We start from the raw sequence: 20,333 nt of genomic DNA, 5'->3' as shown, positions 1-20,333 counted from the left end.
ACAAGCATGGACCCTTTAGCAAGAAGGTGAAAATGAAAGCTTTGTTATCAAGTTTTCTTATGTACCATTGTAAGCTTACCTGAGATTGAAACCAGAAGACAAGTTAATATTTAGGTTGTGATTAAGGGGAGGTGTTAGAATAATAATCACGAAATCGTCCATGACTATTCATATGACAAAGAGTCATCAATGTGAGTGAGAAGAGTTGGTAGGAGTGAGCTAGATTTAGGTAAACAATAATGAGAGTCTATGAATCATTGTAGAATCTAAGCTTGTCTACTTGTATAAATTGTCTTATGTTAAATGAAATGAGCAAGCTCATGTAGTGAGTTTCATATTTCTAATAATATTTGACATAAACCTATCAACCACATTTATTAATGTTATTTGACATAAATCTATCAACCACATTTATTAATGTAATTATGCTGATATATAATCTGGAAAAAAGAAATACAACTACACTCATAAACTCCATAATACCCCTACCGCATGCGGAAGAAATGGATACAACCTTCATTTCTGTGTATAAAGCAAGTCATACCACAGTCGTGTTTATCGAGTTCCTTATGAGGAGTAGAACTCGCAGCAGCGAGTGAAGGCCTCAATTCTCCACGGCCGGCGTATGTCACCGGCTTCACAAATATATGCGATAATAGTGTGGGAGCAGGAGAGTACGTTGTCGAATTTCATAGGCCGAACCTCAAAGAATTGGATTGTTTAGTTGAGATTCGCCCACTCTCAAAGCCTAAGGTTCAAATTTTCAGGTTCGAAATTAAAAAAACCCTGTGACTTACAACGCTAGGTTCCATGCAATCAAATTCACTGAATATACTTTAACATGAAAAGAGTTATAAACAAAACCAAAATGTGAAAGAGAGAGACAATAGTACATCTGATGAGCAATTACTAATATAACGAATTGATAATGTCTGGAAAATTCTTATATCATTTAGGCAAATGAAAAATTTTGCTATAAAATTAGCTTCTATTATGGAACACGGCGCTCTTTATCACATCGCTGGTAAGAGAGTGAATTGCATCCTTTCCTATTCATTCCATTGTCTACTAGTGTCGTGTATGTAATCACTCTAGTGTCGTGTATGTAATCACTCATTTTTCTACAGGGTAAAAATATGGGAGTCTGTGAATGTTGAGTCATATCCAAGGAATAAACAGTGCCATTGTATACATTATATTTACCTATTTTCAGGAATGGTATAATCTTATATTCATTCACATATTGATAATTCTGTCTCTTTATTTGCAGCAATCAGTGATTACAGACAATCTCTCCATTTCCAAATTCTGAATGAAGAGAAGAAAGATATTCAACTTCAGGTGCGTCTCCGGTCATCAATTGACTGAATCTTTGAAATTTCATGGTATGTGTATATATATGGGTGTGGTCTAATCTTTGAAATTTCCTAGTATGTGTATATATGGGTGTTGTTTAATTATGAGATGTCTTGGAGTTTTTAGTGGGTGAAAATTTTGTTGGTTAAATTTTGATTTTTGTTATTTAAATTAGGTTTTGAATGTATTTATATATGTAGCATTTTTACTGGTTATATTGTAGAGAGTTTACAATTTAAACTTGTAATTCCAATTATTTCAACAATTTTTTTTTAAATTCTGAACCAATTAAACTAGAAAATAAACCAGAAAACTTCCAAAACCTCTAATAATAAATAGCCTACTATCAATAAAAACAAATAGAATGAATGTTTGAAATTTTATTTTTGGTATTATGCTTGAAAAATGTTTTGTACTGCCTTTAAGGTGATCAGGGGAGCAAGAAGACGTAAAGAACGCTTGAGATTTTCTTTTTGGTATTGTTATTAAAAGAATGCTTGAGATTTGCTTTTTGGTATTGTTATTAAACACTGTTTTGTACTTTTTAGGTTATCAGGGGTGGAAGAAGGTATGACATTTCCATATTCAATCTTCTTGTTGGTGATATTGTGCCCCTCAATACTGGTGACCAGGTATATTAAAATTGGAAATGTACTCATGCCATCAATGCCTTTCTTCATTTGAGAAATTGAATAACCATGCTATGAAAGACTCATCTTTCCTTTACAGGTCCCTGCAGATGGCATTCTTATCAGTGGACATTCCCTGTCAATTGATGAATCTAGTATGACTGGGGAGAGCAATTACGTATGTACCTCATTTGCTGATCTCTTTGCATCTTAGCCTATTAGCAAAGTCGGAATTTTTCCCAGAAGCTTGTGATGCTAAAGTTTGCAACACTTGCATCAGTCTATGACTGGCTCTTCATTTTTCTTTTTCTTAATAGGTTGATAAAAATAAGAAAAAGCCCTTTATGTTGTCTGGCTGTAAGGTGGCGGATGGCTATGGTACCATGCTGGTGAGTTGTTACGCTTGGTTATTCGTTTTGAAATAATTGCGATTCCTGATTGCGATATAATGGATTATTTTTCTCTATCATTACTGTTATCTGTTCTGTTTGATAGTAGGGAGTTGATTTGAGGTTGTAGTGCCTTATTTCAGGTAACTGGTGTCGGATTAAATACTGAGTGGGGTGTATTAATGGCTAGCATATCAGATGATAATACGGAAGAAACTCCATTACAGGTCTGCCTTTTCCAACTCGTTTAATTTGCATTCCATTCTGTGCCATGGATGGTATTTTCACATCTTCAACGCTCACAGAGAGTCCTCTTTATAATAGGTCCGCCTCAATGGTGTTGCGACTTTTATTGGTAAGGTTGGACTTGCAGTTGCAGTTGTAGTCCTTGTTATCGTCTTGATTAGGTAAGTGATACTACCCTTGAATTTTTATTCTAAACTGTTTGTGTTTTCCACTGCCATATGTTCCCTGCACTGACTGTACTTCATGTTTTGTTGTATCAGATTCTTTACAGGACATACAGAAGACTCCAAAGGGAAACCCATGTTTCAAGCAGGAAAGACTAAGGTTGGAGATGCAATCGATGGAGTTGTTAAAATCTTTGCAATTGCGGTAGGCCGGCATGTGCCACCTTCAATATCTTGCTAGTTTTATGCTTGAACGGATGGTTTCTATAAAATCATTTATTTCTTGTTTACAAATATGTTATAGTCATTTCCAAGAATTTTATGAAAATGTAATGAACATAAATATTAATGGAAGTATCTGTTTCTAGGTCACCATCGTTGTTGTTGCAGTTCCAGAAGGACTTCCATTGGCAGTCACCTTGACGTATGATTGATCACAGAAGTTTTTAAATTTAACTTACTCATATTACCATTTAGTAACAATATGGATAGCTACTATTCTTTTCTTAACTCGTCTTCTTTTAATTTTATTGACAGTCTAGCTTATTCAATGAAGAAGATGATGGTTGACAAGGCTTTGGTTAGTATTTTATTCAAAATAATTTATTGCTATGGATTGATGGCTGACTGGGTTTTCAGCATCTTAAAAATTCATGAATTGCAGGTACGAAGGTTGTCAGCTTGTGAGACTATGGGTTCTGCTACAACAATTTGTAGTGACAAAACAGGGACACTGACAATGAATCAGGTGGATCATTGTCATTGCTGAATATCCATAAGCGTGCTTCTTACTTATTCGTGCAAATAACAAGAGGATGTAATTGTTGGTAATTGTATGCTAACCTTAAGAAATCATACTTGCTTGCAGATGACAGTTGTTAAGGCATGCTTTGCTGGCAACATCAGGGAGCCATCAGAAAGTTTCCCCACGGTTTTACAATCTCTTCTTATTGAGGGGATCTCCAACAATACTACAGGAGGTGTCTTTAAACCTGAGGTAAAACGTTCGAATCTTTCCAAGCACACATGTACGAATCGAAACAATTGGAGGCGAAGATATGCCTAAACTCAATATTGCTCCCTTTTAATTGCATTGTGAACAATAAGCAAGTCTTCCAGCAATGTTTGTTAAGCTCTTAGTTACTTGTTTTCTCTCTCTTGATTTTCCGTTGGAAGCTTCAATTAATACACCTTTGAAGAACTGTACTACAGAATAGATTAAAATGTCAAATTTGAAAACACCTATTTTATTTTTATAAATTTACATATCGTCTTTCCTTTCAACTCATACATATCATATAGAGCGTGCGGATTAGTAAGAATTAAATCTAAACCTTTATGGTTGTCCTAACACTCCGACGAGCACCACAGAACCAATGTCCCGTTGGAGCTTCCTTTTAGTTTCCAATCTTATTTACGTTACAATATTTGAGATATGAGAAGATGGCATCACCACAGAACCAATGTCCCGTTGGAGCTTCCTTTTAGTTTCCATTCTTATTTACGTTACAATATTTGAGATATGAGAAGATGGCATTAAAGGCTTTACATCCTTTGAGTAAGAAAGTTACTTTTGCGAACCTAACCGGGTTAGAAGAGTCTTTTTTGAAATGTTATTTATATATTAGCATAACCTCGTTTATTAATGTGTTGATATATGTTGATTGGCGTAAAAGTGGAAAATGTCATCAATTAACATATATCAACTATATTAGTAATGGGGTTGTGCTAGTTACAACTAATGTGCATGGGGTGGATTCATTGACCATGGTTGACAAGGGTTGATGAAGTTGATCAAGGTTGACCTTGGTTGGCCATGTTTGACCATTCTAACCATCAACATCTTCGTTGACCTTGGGTGACCATGGTTGATATTTGTTGATCATAGTTGATCTTGGTTGACCATGTATGACTATTCTAACCATCCTAGCACAACCCCATTTACTAATGTGGTTGATATACCCCATTTGATGTCGTTTTCATACATCGATTTTCATATGAAAATGTTGCTTATATATTAACATAAATAACATACAACCACGTAAAAGACTACTTATCAACTATATTTCAACAAAATGATCATGGTTGACCTTGGTTGGCCATGTTTGACCATTCTAACCATCAACATCTTGGTTGACCTTGGGTGACCATGGTTGATATTCATTGATCATAGTTGATCTTGGTTGACCATGTATGACTATTCTAACCATTCTAGCACAACCCCATTTACTAATGTGGTTGATATACCCCAATTGACATCGTTTTCATACATCGATTGTCATATGAAAATGTTGCTTATATATTAACATAAATAACATACAACCACGTAAAAGATTACTTATCAACTATATTTCAACAAAATAATTGAGTAATGATCTTTTAGTAAAAGTTATTTTAATTCAAAATTATAATTTTTTTATTGATTCAAAATTAAGAGGTCCAATGAAGTTGATATCAATTATAAATACTCATTTTAAAAAATGGTTAAAGAAAAGACAACCCCAAATATCCTAACACAGTTTTAGTGGTCTCAAACATATCTACAATTCTAAAATAAATGAAAATTTTTCTCAACTTCACCACAATGAGGACACAATTCATTTCTAACACCCAATGTTGAGTGTCATTCATTGAATGGTAAACCTTGGTAAATTAACAACCAAGTAAACATCTTCATTTTATAAAAGAGCTCGCAAGTCCAAACTTGTATTACTTAGCAACTATCTAACTTGTCCTGAAAAAGAAGTGCGTGACATTGTTTATGTTTTTATACTCAAGTGGGTTTACTAAAAAATCACATCCAATCCCACTAAATAGGAATTAAGTGTGTGATTTCTCCCAAATTGTATTTGATTATAAAATTCCTAATCCACAAGGAACAACCCAAGAGAGAGCTAATAGGAGTCATATCGCCTAAGAAATTTATCCCCTTTACTATTTTAGGTTGGCCCTCCTTCAGCTCAATGGGAGTATCCCTAGTAGGATTACAAAAGCTAAGCAACGAGGCATGAAGTGATGTGAGAGTAGCTTTAGTAAATTAATATTTTTTTTGGTATTTTTAAGATATAAAAGAGGTGATGGAAAGAAATAGATGTTAGTGTCAAATCTAACAAGGAAATGGATTTAAGAAAAATCTAAGAGGTATTATGGTACCAAGAAGAAACATCTTTTAAAATGGGCTATTGTCTCTATGGATTAAGATGAAAAGACTAGGGCCAATGACTTAATAGTCTTCTATCTAATCAAGATGAAAACGAAGACAAAGGCCTACAAACAAGGGGCCCTAAAAAGAGCACCTTCACTAGAAAACTCAACTATCTAGCATAGTAATAATAATTAACAATCTTCCAAGAGTTACTAAAAGAGTAGATGGCATTAGAAATTAGATACTTGCTAAAATAAGAAAGGGAATAAGATAGAAGTTACCCTAAAATTATTTCCTTCCAAGTGGCAATTATTACCCTTTAATGGATTAACTTTGTTAGCTTTGTAAAAGACTTGAAAATGTTTAATCAATCTTTATGCACCAAATGGAAACCAATGGAGAATAACTTCAAGAATTAACACCAAATAGTTATGCATCCCACAAAAAAAATCCTTTATATATCATTTATGCTCTGAGAAATATATGCCAATGAATCTCCAACACGAGAATCCTCCAAAAACCAAACCATGAGTATACATAAGGAATGACTACATTTTATATAGAATCTAGCTCATTTCTTTCATAATAAAATAAACATTATTCATGTGAAAACCCAACATCTAGCCTAGGAAGGAGTAAAGAATGATTTTATTCAAATAATATTCAATAATACACAAAATAATGAAGTGGTCAAGGTGCATAGTTACAAGTCTTCAACAAATTAAAAGAGTAAAAAGATTAGTGAAAGCTGCAATTGTTAGCCTTTAAAGGCCTCCAAGTGGATAGATCCACAACTAACTCCTCAAAGTAGGAAATGAAAACCTCATAGATCTCCTCCAAGGTGGATATGTATCTCTCTAAGGTGAAATGTCCTAACAAGCAATGAATAGATGCTCCCAAGGGTGGATGGCCTTCAATATCTGTATAAAACATGGGGCATGTGGTATTAGGAGTCAGGGATTTATTCACCATGGACATGATCAATAATGATCTCCCCAAATCACTATAACACTCAAGCAAAAGATGTTGGGAATTCCTCCAATGAATGGTGAAATTTGTAATGAAATTTTTTCTACAACAAATTTTAAAAGCACCATAACTTTGTCATTTTTTTTTTAATTTCTAGTACAAAAACATTTTGGAAATTAAAATCATTCTACATTTAAGGGAATTGACCTGGTAGAAATTTAGGCACTCTATTGAAAGATAAATTCTCTTGAATCTAGACCACCCTCAAAATATGCAATCAAACCTAGATCTAGGGTTTGGAACTATAACAACTCTTTTTGGTCACCGCTCATGTAAATATTATTGTATGAACAATTGTGTAAATGTGTACACATATATGTGTGTGAGTGGTTGTGTTTAAAATGATGATTGAACTGAGGAGTGGGAATGGGTTTAAAGGCTGAGGAGATGAAGTTGTTGTTTTGAGTGTAAGCCAACCACTACATTTGATTTTCCACCTATTTCATTGAATAAGTATGGCCTAACTAGTGCAAGTCTTGAATCCATATGGGTTGCCTAGATGAAGGATGATCCCATATTGTTCTCGTTGTCGGTGGAAACCTGGGAGATGGTCAACATGAAAAGATGTTTGTGCATGGTAGAGGAGCATAAGGGAGAGACAAAAAAAAATGGAAGCAAAAAGCAAGGGAAAGAAGTGGAGGAAAGATGATAAAAATTTTGATATGCAATCGTGAACAACCTTTCTCATGAGCAAGTGTTTTGTTATTATGGGACAATGATCCCTATTCTCTATTTAGACTAGTGGTATATCCGTGGGGAAGAGAGATTTACAGTGAGAGTTCGGGATAGTTAAATCACTCAGTGCTTTCCTAGAGCTAATAAACAGCTAGGTGCTTTCCTTGGGGCTAAAAAGCCACCTATGTGTTTGCTTAGAGGGATGATAAACCACTGCGTTTCTTTCTTGGAGATGATAAACCATTAATTTCTTGCATTTGGGTTGATAAACCATTTATGTGCTTGCTCGAAGGGCTAATAAACCACGTGCATAGTGCATTCATCCTCCTAAAATTGAACGGTGTATCATTAAGCCTCGGGTGAATATTTGTCATTGAATCTAGTTGGGTAGAGGGTCACTTTGGTGCTTACTATAGGGAGTAGTTGATATACCACCTATAAAGTGGAACCCTTACCTAGATTGTTTGTTGACTAATGATTGGTGTGAAACCCTTAATAACATAACTCCTTAGACTCAAAATTTGGCTCAAGGGTGATCAGTTCCAAGAGAACATGGTTGGGTGGAGAGTTGAAGTCACTCCATTGGTTTCCAATCAATAACTTAATCAAATAAGTATAATTACCTATATAATGATTTTTCTATGAGGAATGAGTGATAATATCATGTGTTATAACAATGAATGCTTTATCATTTCTAATAATGGAATGTGTGATTCCTACTTATTTACAATGAGATTCTCATGTGATTGATTTCCTTAGTTGGGGAAGTGTTGTCGTTGCTACAAAACCCTCCAAATTTTAGCCTATATTCAAACTTTGGAGCCTTCCTTTGATCATGTGAACTTTTATTTCTAGTTTTTAGAGTCATCCCAATACTTGCTTCCTAAATGTATAATTCCCTTGTTGAAGGAATTCAAAGTGTCGTCTTTTGTTAAGGAAAGTGTCATTCTTTGTGAAAGGAAGTTATGGCACACCTATAAGAGGGATATCTGGTGCTTTCTCTTGCATTAATGTATTTTATCTATCATAGGGACATGCATTGGACTTATTCTTAAGGCATTGCACACTCTCTTGTTGCAGTCGACACTTGTGTCGAAACTTATATTTTAAGTGTCACACTAGGAGGTAAGTGTCATTTTGTTGTCGTTTCGATGGATGCATGTTGATTTTGGGTGTTGAGTGTCTTACTACCATGTGTATGGTCATTTATGAGGGTGTGATCATGTTCAAGTCTTGTTACATTCTTCTACCTTCATCTTTTTTCCTTACTGATTGCACACTTACTCAATTTAAGAGTTTTCTCTGTCTTCACAACTTTCCTGACAAAGCACCAACCTTCCTACATACTTGAACTTCAAAGAAATGCCTCCATCAACTACGCACTGCACAATATCAGTGCTCAATCACTATCAACTGCAATTTCCCATTTTGCAGTCCTTAACTAGCCTTTCCTTCATTGCACACTGTGCACTTCCAGTCAATAGTCAGGCCATGTCTCTATCTCTGTAGTGCTCAAATACATAGTAAATTGATCGTCCCTTCCAGAACCACCACTGCATAGTCACAGTGAGCAGGCATGTCATCTATGCCTTCCTAACTTCCTTAACTACGTAGCCATGTGTCCCACTCTCTTAACCACTACACACTATGCAGTCATAGTGCATGAGCCCTCACTCCCTGCCTCCTACTCCTACACACTACACAATCCTTACGTCTTCTCCTTAATATTACACACTATCCCAGCTTAGTCAATGTGTTGCATGAGAAATAGGAGAGACTAAGGGATTTTGGAACTGATGTTGTCTTGTCATGAGTGACCTCTATTTGCAGGTCTTATTATCTTAACATGGAAGGATGATGCTCAAGGAGAATGTCAAGGAGATGATACAAGAAGACACTTATGAAGTTGAAAACATAAATAGATCATCAAGCAAAGAGATAATGGGACACTAGATCACGATGGAAGAATGAATATCAGGATCACATGGAAGACTCTATATCATAACTAGCCTCTTTGAGGATGAAGATGAAGTGCAATCAAGACCTATCACGGAGATGTGAAGATAGAAACAAAAAGAAAATCTTGGCATTGATACATCGCCATGAAGTTCCATGTCACCATCACCAAGTCATGGCTTCTCAAAGTGTCACCATAAAAGTCATGTGTTGTCAATTTACTTTGCCACAAATTTGTGGAAATGTAATAGTATTTTCAAAAATGAGAAAATGTAAAATGTGTGGAAGCCCAAGGTTCACACATAGAATGTGAAGAGTCATGTAGAAGCTCAAAGGTCTCATAGGAATTTGAAAATTCACATGGCAGATCAAGAGTCATGGGGGAAACTCAAAAGTCACAAGAGAGGTGGAGAGTCACCTCATTTGTTATATATACACCCTCATAACTTAATAACAGGAATTTCCACCTTGGCTTCTCAAGCTAGGCATAGGAGAGAAGATTATTCTTTTGAGGAGCAAGTGATGGCTTAATGTTTCACTGCTGAAACTTTTTTTGTATCATTGTAATGGTGTATCTTGGGAATTTCACTTTATAATTTGAAGCTCTTGGATCCGAAACACTTTCATGCATATGTCATGAATGATTGTAAGACTATTATTTCATTGTTTGTAGTGTATGTTTATGTTTTTACATTTAAAAAGAACCATTTCGTTGGCTTTAGTATGAAACTTTGAAGTGTGCGTCTCTTTTTTTCATGATCATTATTTCTATGTGAACTATTTCACAAGATAAATAATGATTCTTTTAGATATATGCAGGTGTCATTTCTAGAATAGTACTATTACTCTTCTCTTAAAGATTCACTTTCTTGTCCCTTCCACGAAAGAACCATTATACACTTTTCAATTGAATACATCACAAGGCTAACATACTTGTTCATCTTGAAAGTATATGTGTTCTCTCTTGTTTTGTTTATTGCAGCCAAGGAAAATCATTAAGGAGATGGCATCCATGCCTATTTCCCGGATGGGTCTCCTATTCCAAACAGTGTGAGGTCTAATTGGGACTTCATATCTAGAATACCCCCTGATTGTTGGCAACATCCAACACTGTCAACAATTTTGGTGCTAGAAGGAGGGCAACACTTTTATGGCTGATAATTCCCCACATTCACATAAATAAAATTCTATGTAAGGTATCAATTGTCTGAGCTCAACTCCAACTCATATATCTGAGAAAAAAGAGTCATCTCATCAAGTTCCCAGTGGTTCTTACAAAGTTACTTATGAGAAACTATGGAAACTTCGGATGATTACCCGTTAGTTTATTAGAGATCTTAGATTACTTCTTGTCACATCTGTTCTTCCTCATAAGCAAAGAAAGAAAGAGAAAACTCGTCATGGTGCATTTGTTTATTTTTCAGAAAGAATTAGTTAATGTAACCCTATAATACTTAGCTGACTCTCTTGAAGAAACTTAGCATCAAGGGGAGATTACACCACCTATTGGGGAAAATATAGAAGGTGACAGGGATTATTTTCATTTTTTTTACGAAGAACGACAAAGAAATTATGAACATATGGATAACAACAAGAATTTGAAAGATGAAGGTGAAGAGTATTCAAAATAAGAGAGTGAGGAGGAAGAGGAGAACAAAGATATGGTCGATGACCAATTAGATTGGATGGCTCAAGTGCCTCTTTCTCTTTCGAGAAATCTCCATCACTTACCAAAGCACTTGGAAAGGTTGCTTAATAAGTATGATCCAGATAAGAAAGTGAAGGTCGAAGATCACATTGATGATTTATATTTGCATATATGGATGTTAGAGGTACATTTTGATGATGTTGCTTGTAGACTAATTTTATACACTCTGGAAGGTAGAACATCAGTTTGGTACAATAGCTTTCCACCTAATTCAATCACAAATTAGAAGAAGTTTAAACATTTATTCTTATAAAATTTTGTTGATGATAAAAATCCTTCCATGTTACTTAAAGAACTCATAAACATTAAGATGGGGGGTAAATAAAAGGATAAACATTTTAATAAAAGATTTACACTCATTTTAAAAAAATTCCCCATTGATGTGCAACCTCATGATTCAATTACTAAGGATTATTATACCACCACCTTGCCCACTAGCATTTCTATTTTTGCTAAGTGTGTTGTAAAAGAAACTTTGGCTTGACTTTTCATAAGCGATCGTTGTTGAAAAGGACTTAATGTATATTGAGGTCACTGTTGGTCAAGAATATTCAAAGGACTCCAAAGGCATTAGTAAAATGTCCCAAGCCTCCCAAGCCTCTTCCACTAAAACTAAAGAGAAATGTCCTTTTGACATGGAAAATTTGACTAAATCCTTGAATTTATTAATCAATGAAGTATTTGAACTCAAAACAAAGTCAAGTGAGGCTTCTACTAATAATACATCTTTTAATCGATTTTTTATAAAGGACATCAATCAATCAACTAAGTTTGAACAGAGCTCTAATGTTGTATTCAATGTTGAGAACTTGGGCATGGATAACTTCTATACTTTTCATTAAGAAGCACATTCAGAGAAAACATGCTCGAAAAGGAAACAAAATATGAATGTTGTGGCTGCCAATATTATAGAAATTTTCTCATTAGAAGAGCATTTAGAGCAGACTCAAGAGACTGATGAACCAACCTCGAGAGAGGAGAACACAAGTGTTGGTGATTCAATATTCACATTTTATCTTATCTTGAATAATGATCGACAAGTTGTTGGTGAGTCCACATTGAGTGATGATCCTCCTCAAAAACCATCTAAGTAATATAATTTTGAGGAGAAAAGGACTGGTGCCTAAGCAAGATGTGAGGAAGAATTTGTGATTTTACCTCCTAGTAATCCTACTTAGGGCACACAGAACAAATCCAGAAGTGCACAACCTTAGAAGAATTCTTCTGGAAATAACAAGAACAAGTTTGACACTCCTGAGGTATCAAAGAAAGTCACACCACCTACCACTTCAACACACCCTGCTTAAGATGAAGATATATATTATAATGTTCTTGAAGACATGAAGAAATGTCACGCTAATATTTCCATATTTGATCTTGCAAAGTTGGTAGGGAATGTAGGTTTTAACCTCGTACATAAATTACCTGCATATGAATTCTAAAACACAGAAAATAAATAATGCAAGAGCAGAACACACAAAACACATATACACAGAGATTTTCTCCTGGATCCCAAAACCGGGACTACCAGCTTGATTTTTCATTATGTTCCTTTCAATGTTATAATACATATTTATACATGCCGAAGCATCCAATACCATGGACCGAAAACCATCACGTCCAAAAAGCAGGTGCGAAAATCATGCACAAAACCATAGGTGGGTCCGCCCAACCTAACATAGGGTCCAAAACCAAAATTTTCTGGGGCATTGCCCCGGATCCCATAAAGTGGGGCTGCGGGTGCCCCTCAAACCCCCTGTTAACTATGTGGAAATAATATAACACAACCCAACATTCTCCCACTTGTTGTTTTCTTTCCACAGGGGGCCACAAGAGAGCTTAGTCATTTTTCTAGCCCTGAAATGCCCATTGTCTCTCTACACCAAGAGAACTTCTCAGAGCTCACAGATTTTGTTAATGCATCTGCAATATTCTTCAAAGTGTCCACCTTTACTAGCAACACCTTTTTGTCTCCTATCATATCCCTCACAAAGTGATATTGAACATTAATGTGCTTTGTCTTTGAATGATATGTAGGGTTCTTTGCCAAGAAAATTGCACTTTGGCTGTCACAGTCTATCCTTATAGCTTCCTGTACTAACCCCATACTTGAACACAATCTCTGTAACCAAACTGCTTCCTTACTTGCATGAATGGCTACCATGTATTCTGCCTCTATAATTGACAGTGCCACTACAGATTGTTTCTTACTTATCCAACTGACTGCACCTCCAAATAGGTTAAACACATACCCACTTGTAGATCTTCTTTGATCCAGATCTCCAGCCCGGTCTGCATCAACAAAGACATGAATATCCAACACTCTGTCCAATCTTGTTCTTCCTTGGTAGCACAAACCATAATCACTATTACCACGCAAATACCTGAAAATTCACTTCATTGCTATCCAGTACTCCTTCCCTGGTTTTGACATAAACCTGCTCAATACTCCCACTGCATGTGCAATGTCTGGTCTAGTACAGATCATTTGTTGGGTTGTGTTATATTCTTTCCACATAGTTAATAGGGGGTTTGAGGGGCACCCGTAACCCCACTTTATAGGGTCCGGGGTAGTGCCTCGTAAAATTTTGGTTTTTGACCCTATGTTAGGTTGGGTAGACCCACCTATGGTATTGTGCATGATTTTTGCACATGTTTTTTGGACGCGATGGTTTTCGGTCCATGGTATTGGACGCGATGGTTTTCAATCCATGGTATTGGATACTTCAGCATGTATAAATATGTATTATAACATTGAAAGGAACATAATGAAAAATCAAGCTGGTAGTCCTGGTTTTGGGATCCAGGGGAAAATCTCTGTGTATATGTGTTTTATGTGTTCTGCTCTCGCATTATTTATTTTTTGTGTTTTACAATTTGTATGCAGGTAATTTTTTTACGGGGTTAAAACCTACATTTGCTATCAGAGAAGATTTGGCTTCAAGGGGACAACATTTTTGTTGAAGGGTTTTGCTCGAGCCTATGGTAGACCCTGTTCAGTGGGAGATCTGTGAGATTGATTCTAGTGGTGAAAGAAGATGGCAAGTAGTGGAAAGATAGAGATCGATAAATTTAATGGTCAGAGTTTTGAGTTGTGGAAACTCAAGATGGAGAATCTATTGGTGGATAAAGATTAGTGGATCAAGGTAGATTTGGGTACTAAACCAATGGGAGTGTTCGATGAAGAATGGAAGAAGCTGGATCAAAGGCAAAGAGCATAATACGATTGTGTGTCTCAGATTCAGTATTGCTGAATGTATTAGGGGAAGCTACAACAAAGGCTTTGTGGGACAAGTTAGGGACTTCGTACCAATCTAAGTCTCTGGTGAATAAATTGTTCCTGCGGAAAAAGCTATATAACCTAAGGATGAAAGATGGAGACTCGGTGACAGAGCATCTGAATGCATTTAATACTATGGTAAGTCAGTTAGAATCTGTTGATATTAAAATTTTAGATGAAGATAAGTGCATCAATTTTTTGTGTTCTCTACCAGAGGGTGAGCCCCAGTATTGTAGCAATAATGCTGCAACTCCTGGAACTCCCTTCTTTAATTTTATCAACCCGGTAGTTCGTAACAAACTTGGAAGCGACGGTGTTGTATGCACAAGTACTAGCTCTTGCCGCAACTGTCACTTGGTCAGCTGGCACAAGTCCACTAGGAGCTTAAGCCAACTTCTATGAGCTCTTAGAAGAAGCTTTTTAATTGATGGATGAAAGCTATCTCGAAGGAAGCTAATCTACTTGCAGAAAGAAACTGAAAGCCAAAAAGAAACGCAAACCCTAGCAAACCCTAATTTTATCGCCTAACCCTATTGGTGCAAGAAGAATGATGAAAGCTACAGAAAGAGATGCCATTAAATTCTAAGAAGGTAAAATGCATGTCTCTAAGTTATCACTATCTAAATAAAACATCTTTTTGTATTTTTGAATAAGTTATTAGAATTATCATGCATGTGCTTTTAACTGGCTTTTTACTGTGTAGGGGTGGATCAAGGAGGAGAAATGCTTGGAAAAGGTTGGGAAGGTTCAGAGAGGGTCTGAGGAGTCCCTAACACCCTTCCATAGAGTTTCAAAGAGTTTGGCTATCAAGAAACCTCATTTGTGAGCTTCTACAAGAAGTTTGCAGGGGTTCTACAGGATGTTTCAGGAATTTCTACAGGATGTTCAGAATTTTCTACAGGATGTTTAAAAATTGGATTTTGGAGGATGGGTGAGTGAGGGAAGATTCATGAATGGATATGGAGGTAGGATAGGGGTCTGAAGTGGCCCAGGGAATAATGGATGGAGTGGTGAGAGGGTGGAGAATGCTGACTTGGCTTAAAGAAGGCTAAGACAATGATGGAGGAAGAAGGTAGGGTTACGTGGGCAAAAGGACAGGTGTGAGACGAGGAACCTAGATAGGAGATGGAACAGCTAGCTCTGATGAAGCTTAGGTAGATGAGAGAGTGGTAGATATGCCCTGCACAGTATACATTCAACTGAATCAACAAAGTCTTGCAAGCAATCAAAGTCCTAGCTAATCTAATCTAACTAACAATAAAGTGAATGAACAACAGCTTTATTTGGAAGAGAACCACGTATATCAACTATGAAATGAAACATTTTAAAGATCTGAACACATAACCAACTTCTGCAAATGAAACAGTACACTAAGGATTGCATGGTCAAGCAAACTAGTGTTTTTGTTGGGGCAGCACTGTTTCTTCAATTCCAGCCCCTGATCCAATAAGGATGAGGCGAAACAGAGAGTGTTGTTGACCCTTTTCTTGGAGCTTTTTTCTGTTATTATCCTACCAACTAGATCTGAACATGAAAAGCCTTTTTTACCATCAAAAGCAATCTAAATAACAAAGCAAAATTTAAATCTAAATAGCAGATTTTATTCTAAGAATGCAACAAAAACACATGAAAGTAAACAAAGGAGAAACTAGGCACTTGGGATGGGCCCAACCCCAAGAGCTACAGCCTCCTAAGAGAGATTTAGAGCTGGTGAAAAGCTGGATTCATCTTTATTGATCAAAAGAAATGTTACATTCCAAAAACTATCCACAAGGAGAACTTGAAAATGTGCTGAAAGCAAAGCTAATATACTGCCTAAAAATCGAACTACAAAATGAATACAAAATGACCAACTACTGGCTAACCAAAATGAGGCCCTAAGCCTTCTTATTTATACAAATTGAGGACCCCAACAGTCCTCCTAAACTTTAGGGACTCGGCTGCCCAAAACTTGTAGTTAATAGCAGTGCTACTTGACTTGCTTGGCTGCCCTTGTGATAATTGATTTGGTGGCCCTTGAACTCCGAGCGGATGGTGGAGAATTCGAGGTAAGGGCCCATAAATGAAGGGAACACCTTCCTAAAAATCCTCTCCACGAATTTTGCTGCCAAGTGCTCATTTCAACCCTTGATTTTGTCTCCAAATTGACCAAAAAGACTACACAAAGCACACATTAGACTTGTTGGCATAATGACTAACCCAATTCACTCTATTAGCACAAATATAATAAAAAACATGCAATAAACTAATGAGAATGGTGGATTAAGTCAAATTAGGTGGTTGAATGAGCCCAAATAATTATCCATTTTTGGGGCTCATCATCACCGCCTACTAAAAGTGTTGCTCATCCTCTAAGCAACCAATCTATCTCCTCGTCTTTGATGGCACTGGTGGCCTCCCTGTCATGCCAAGCTTTTGAAGTGATGTCCTCTTCTTAGTCATGAAACCATGCTTTTCTCTCTACTCCTTCCCACTGCCTGTGCTTCTTTTCCTAGAGAATTCTCAACTTCCTGTAGAACTCTCTCAGCATCCTGTAGAACTGTCTTTGAGTCCATTATCTGAATTCTCTCTCTCCAAGTGAAGGTTTTTGGCTTACTCATTCATAGGTGATGGACATCCTTGAAGGAGACTCCTCCTTTAGTGTGGTAGGGGTGTCAACAATGGTGATTGGTTCTTTGGACGGTGGTTGAGGTTTGCCGGTTTTAATTCTTACACTTCTTCTTGCCCTAAAATACAGTGAGGGCTCCCTCTTTTGCTTCTCCTTCTACTTGGGGGATGTGCTTAGGGTGGCCAGCACAACTGCTGCCTCCCTAGCTAAAATCTCGGCCAATCTCTCCTTCTGCTATCCTTTCCCCAAACTTCATGTAGAAAGTCCCGTAGTGGCCGTTTTCTGGCTTCCTGTAGAAGCAGTTTTCCTTGATTTGGCTTGATTGGCTTGGGGTGCCTTCTCTTTGAATTGTGCTGTGGTTAAATCCATCTTATGTCTGAGCTCAGTTAACAAATGGAAGTGATAACCATATACAATATTGAATCACTCATAGGTAATATATTTCATAACCTGAAGGCTGACCTTGCTCCAAAAAGGATGTAAGCTGGTTGGTCTGGTTTGGTGAGAGTGCCCTATTTCAATGCTCCGAGCAGAAAGGGACTGTTGTTTTATGTTTTCCTCTTTTGATCCTCAGGACAGGATTTCTCAGGTGTTTGTATTTCAACTTTGCACCAATTCCCTGGTTATAATGCTTTTGCTGCCCAAACCCGACTGTCAAAAGGGAATCAGGCTCCCACAGACAGAGTGCAGAGCTTAATTTTCATCCTCAGCATGCATACAATCACATAAAATTCACATTCTCCATGCACAGGTTAACCCTCACAGTGGTTTATCGTTTCTAGCAGAGGAATTTCTTAACAGGAACTGTGGAAGAGAATTTGACGCAGAACCAACTGAAACATTTCGTGTAACACACAGGAAAACTACTATTCTGGATTCACAGGCAGACTTGTTTCATACTTTCTTATTCAAAACAGTTTAATTCACCACCTTTCGAAATATCATGCATGGGAATGGTGTTTTCCAGCCTACCTCTCTTCAAGCTCCAAACTGGATGAAGAAAAACTTGGGCTTCTCTACTCTGGAAGGCTTTGCTGTACTTTCCTGTAGAACGTCTTTCTGTAGAATGCTGGCCGGCTTCTGTAGGATGTCTTAGCGCCTCTGAACGATCTTGGTATACGGGAGAATTTTGAACAAGCCGAAAAACTCAGTGGAGGATGATAGGTTAACCGATTGTGGGAGCGGAGGACGCATCCTTCAGCTAAGAATGTTGCACATGCAAATTAATCAGCGGGTGGTGAGAGTCAGCCGAGCATCATTTAATTGCGGCATGATTTGTGGTGGGGGAGTGAAGTTACAGCTGCAAGGACGATGATAAACTGGAAACAACAGTGGTGAGAGTTCGATCGGCTGTTTTATGGAGATTTCTGTTGATGTAGGGTGAGCTGGCCAACTGCATGTTGGCCCCATGCAGACTGTTGGTCCCCTGCAGTGCTTAACTGTTTGTTCTCTGCCTGTAATCTCGTCCATCAATCACGCTGAAGTTTAACTGGTTATCACTACCTGTTTTCCGATTTCCTCTTGAGATGGCTGAGCGCACGTGTCTCATTCACCCACCGAGCACTATTGAACTAGATGACGGTGGTCAGTTAGCTGGCCACCGATTTTTTTAATCCCAACCATCTCATTGCTCATGTTGTTTCCGAATTACATTCATGCAATTAGAGGAATGAGTTTTAGTCACGTACCTAAAGTCAAATGGTTGCTGTGCGGTGCTTTTTGCTGCTGCATGCATCTGTTTCGGTGGTTGCATGATGGATCCTTTATGCTATAAGCTCTTTGTTGTCTAATGTGTGGTTATTTTGCTTGTGCAGGTATCCTCTAGCCGGATCTAAGCTGCAGGAGTTCATTTCCACGTTCAGATCTGCACCCTCAAGCTGCTGTTGCTGAATTTTCTCAAGACCGAAACTTGTTTTATCCATTGCTTCGGAACGATAGATCGGATAGATCTGAAACTTTCTGAGCATGTTCCTATCATCATTATGCACCTCCCATAGCAAAATTGTGATCATTGGATGCACAGATTTTGAGAAAAATGGAAAATGGCTGAAGATTTCAGATATCAATTTCTCGGAAACCGTGCATCAGAATTGGCTGAAACTGATTGGGTAGGCTACTATAACCCATGTGCATCTCCCCATGAAATAGGTTTTGAAACGGATGCACGGATATGGAGAAAATGCAAAAATGGTTGATGGTGATGGAGGCTTATTTCTTGGAAACTGTGCACCAGAATTGGCTGAAACTTCTTAGGCATGTTGCAATCACCCCTGTACAATTCCCCATAAAATGGTCTTTCAAATGGATGCATGGTTTTCAAGTTAGGGCAAAAACAAATTCTATTCTATGTATATTTTCCTTCAAAGCATTCTGCCAGTTTTTGCATGGTGAATAAGAATGAGCTTGGGCTGTGATGCAGGCATGGAGATGTTGGAGGAGGAGTTTTAAGATTGCAGGAGGACTTCTGAACCCTTGCGGAAGCTATCGTGTTCACCAAACCACCTTTTTGCAATCTAGTTTTAGCTTCTTGTAATTTAGAAAACACAGTTTTCATAAAAGAAGCACAATGAGGTGGAAAAAATGATGGAAAAGGGTGAGGAATGGAAACATGGATGCTTGTAGGCATAACCAGCATATTCTAGGCTTTAGATTCCCTTCCAAAATTGAATCTGGCTTGCTTGAAGGTTCTATAGGATGTTTCCTGTAGAAATACAGAACTTCCTGTAGAAGGCACAAAAATTCCTTTGTCTTTGTTTTGAGTGATCCTCCTGACCTGCAATGTCCTTCTTGTAGCCTACAATTATTAAACGGAAATTAGCTTTATTTTTCTTTTTTTTCTCTTTTTTTTTTGAAAAATAGGGAGGGTGCCTCATGGAGGTTTTCACCCTAATTGCCTGCCCTGGGCGCCTCCAAGGGAGGTTTTCACCCAGGGATCTTATTCCCTTTTTATTTTCTCTTCTTTCCAACCCATTGACCGCCTCATGGAGGTTTTCACCCTAATTGCCTACCCTGGGCACCTCCAAGGGAGGTTTTCACCCAGGGATCTTATTCCCTTTTTATTTTCTCTTCTTTCCAACCCATTGACCGCTTCATGGATGTTTTCAATCAATGAGCCAATCTAAGGTGCCTTCGAGGAGGTTTTCACCTT

At 37.4% G+C, this 20,333-nt stretch overlaps 1 protein-coding gene across 1 annotated transcript in view; it reads left to right on the top strand.

Annotated features, from left to right (window-relative positions):
- LOC149241546 (calcium-transporting ATPase 8, plasma membrane-type-like) overlaps nt 1-20,333 on the top strand; it is a 180,419-nt gene that overhangs the window by 139,960 nt on the left and 20,126 nt on the right. The window contains exons 8-18 of the mRNA XM_089370583.1: nt 1,271-1,341; nt 1,905-1,988; nt 2,086-2,163; nt 2,303-2,374; nt 2,518-2,601; nt 2,699-2,781; nt 2,881-2,989; nt 3,153-3,208; nt 3,322-3,364; nt 3,449-3,532; nt 3,653-3,781. Coding sequence (XP_089226709.1) covers nt 1,271-1,341; nt 1,905-1,988; nt 2,086-2,163; nt 2,303-2,374; nt 2,518-2,601; nt 2,699-2,781; nt 2,881-2,989; nt 3,153-3,208; nt 3,322-3,364; nt 3,449-3,532; nt 3,653-3,781 — 893 coding nt within the window. The remainder of the gene's footprint in view (nt 1-1,270; nt 1,342-1,904; nt 1,989-2,085; nt 2,164-2,302; nt 2,375-2,517; nt 2,602-2,698; nt 2,782-2,880; nt 2,990-3,152; nt 3,209-3,321; nt 3,365-3,448; nt 3,533-3,652; nt 3,782-20,333) is intronic.

Source organism: Pinus tabuliformis, chromosome 8, assembly GCF_031772625.1.
Source record: "Pinus tabuliformis cultivar Carrire ecotype Pingquan chromosome 8, CPIR1, whole genome shotgun sequence".
Taxonomy (NCBI): domain Eukaryota; kingdom Viridiplantae; phylum Streptophyta; class Pinopsida; order Pinales; family Pinaceae; genus Pinus; species Pinus tabuliformis.
The sequence above is the reverse complement of the archived record's forward strand: the minus strand, read 5'-3'. Positions and strand labels throughout refer to the sequence as shown.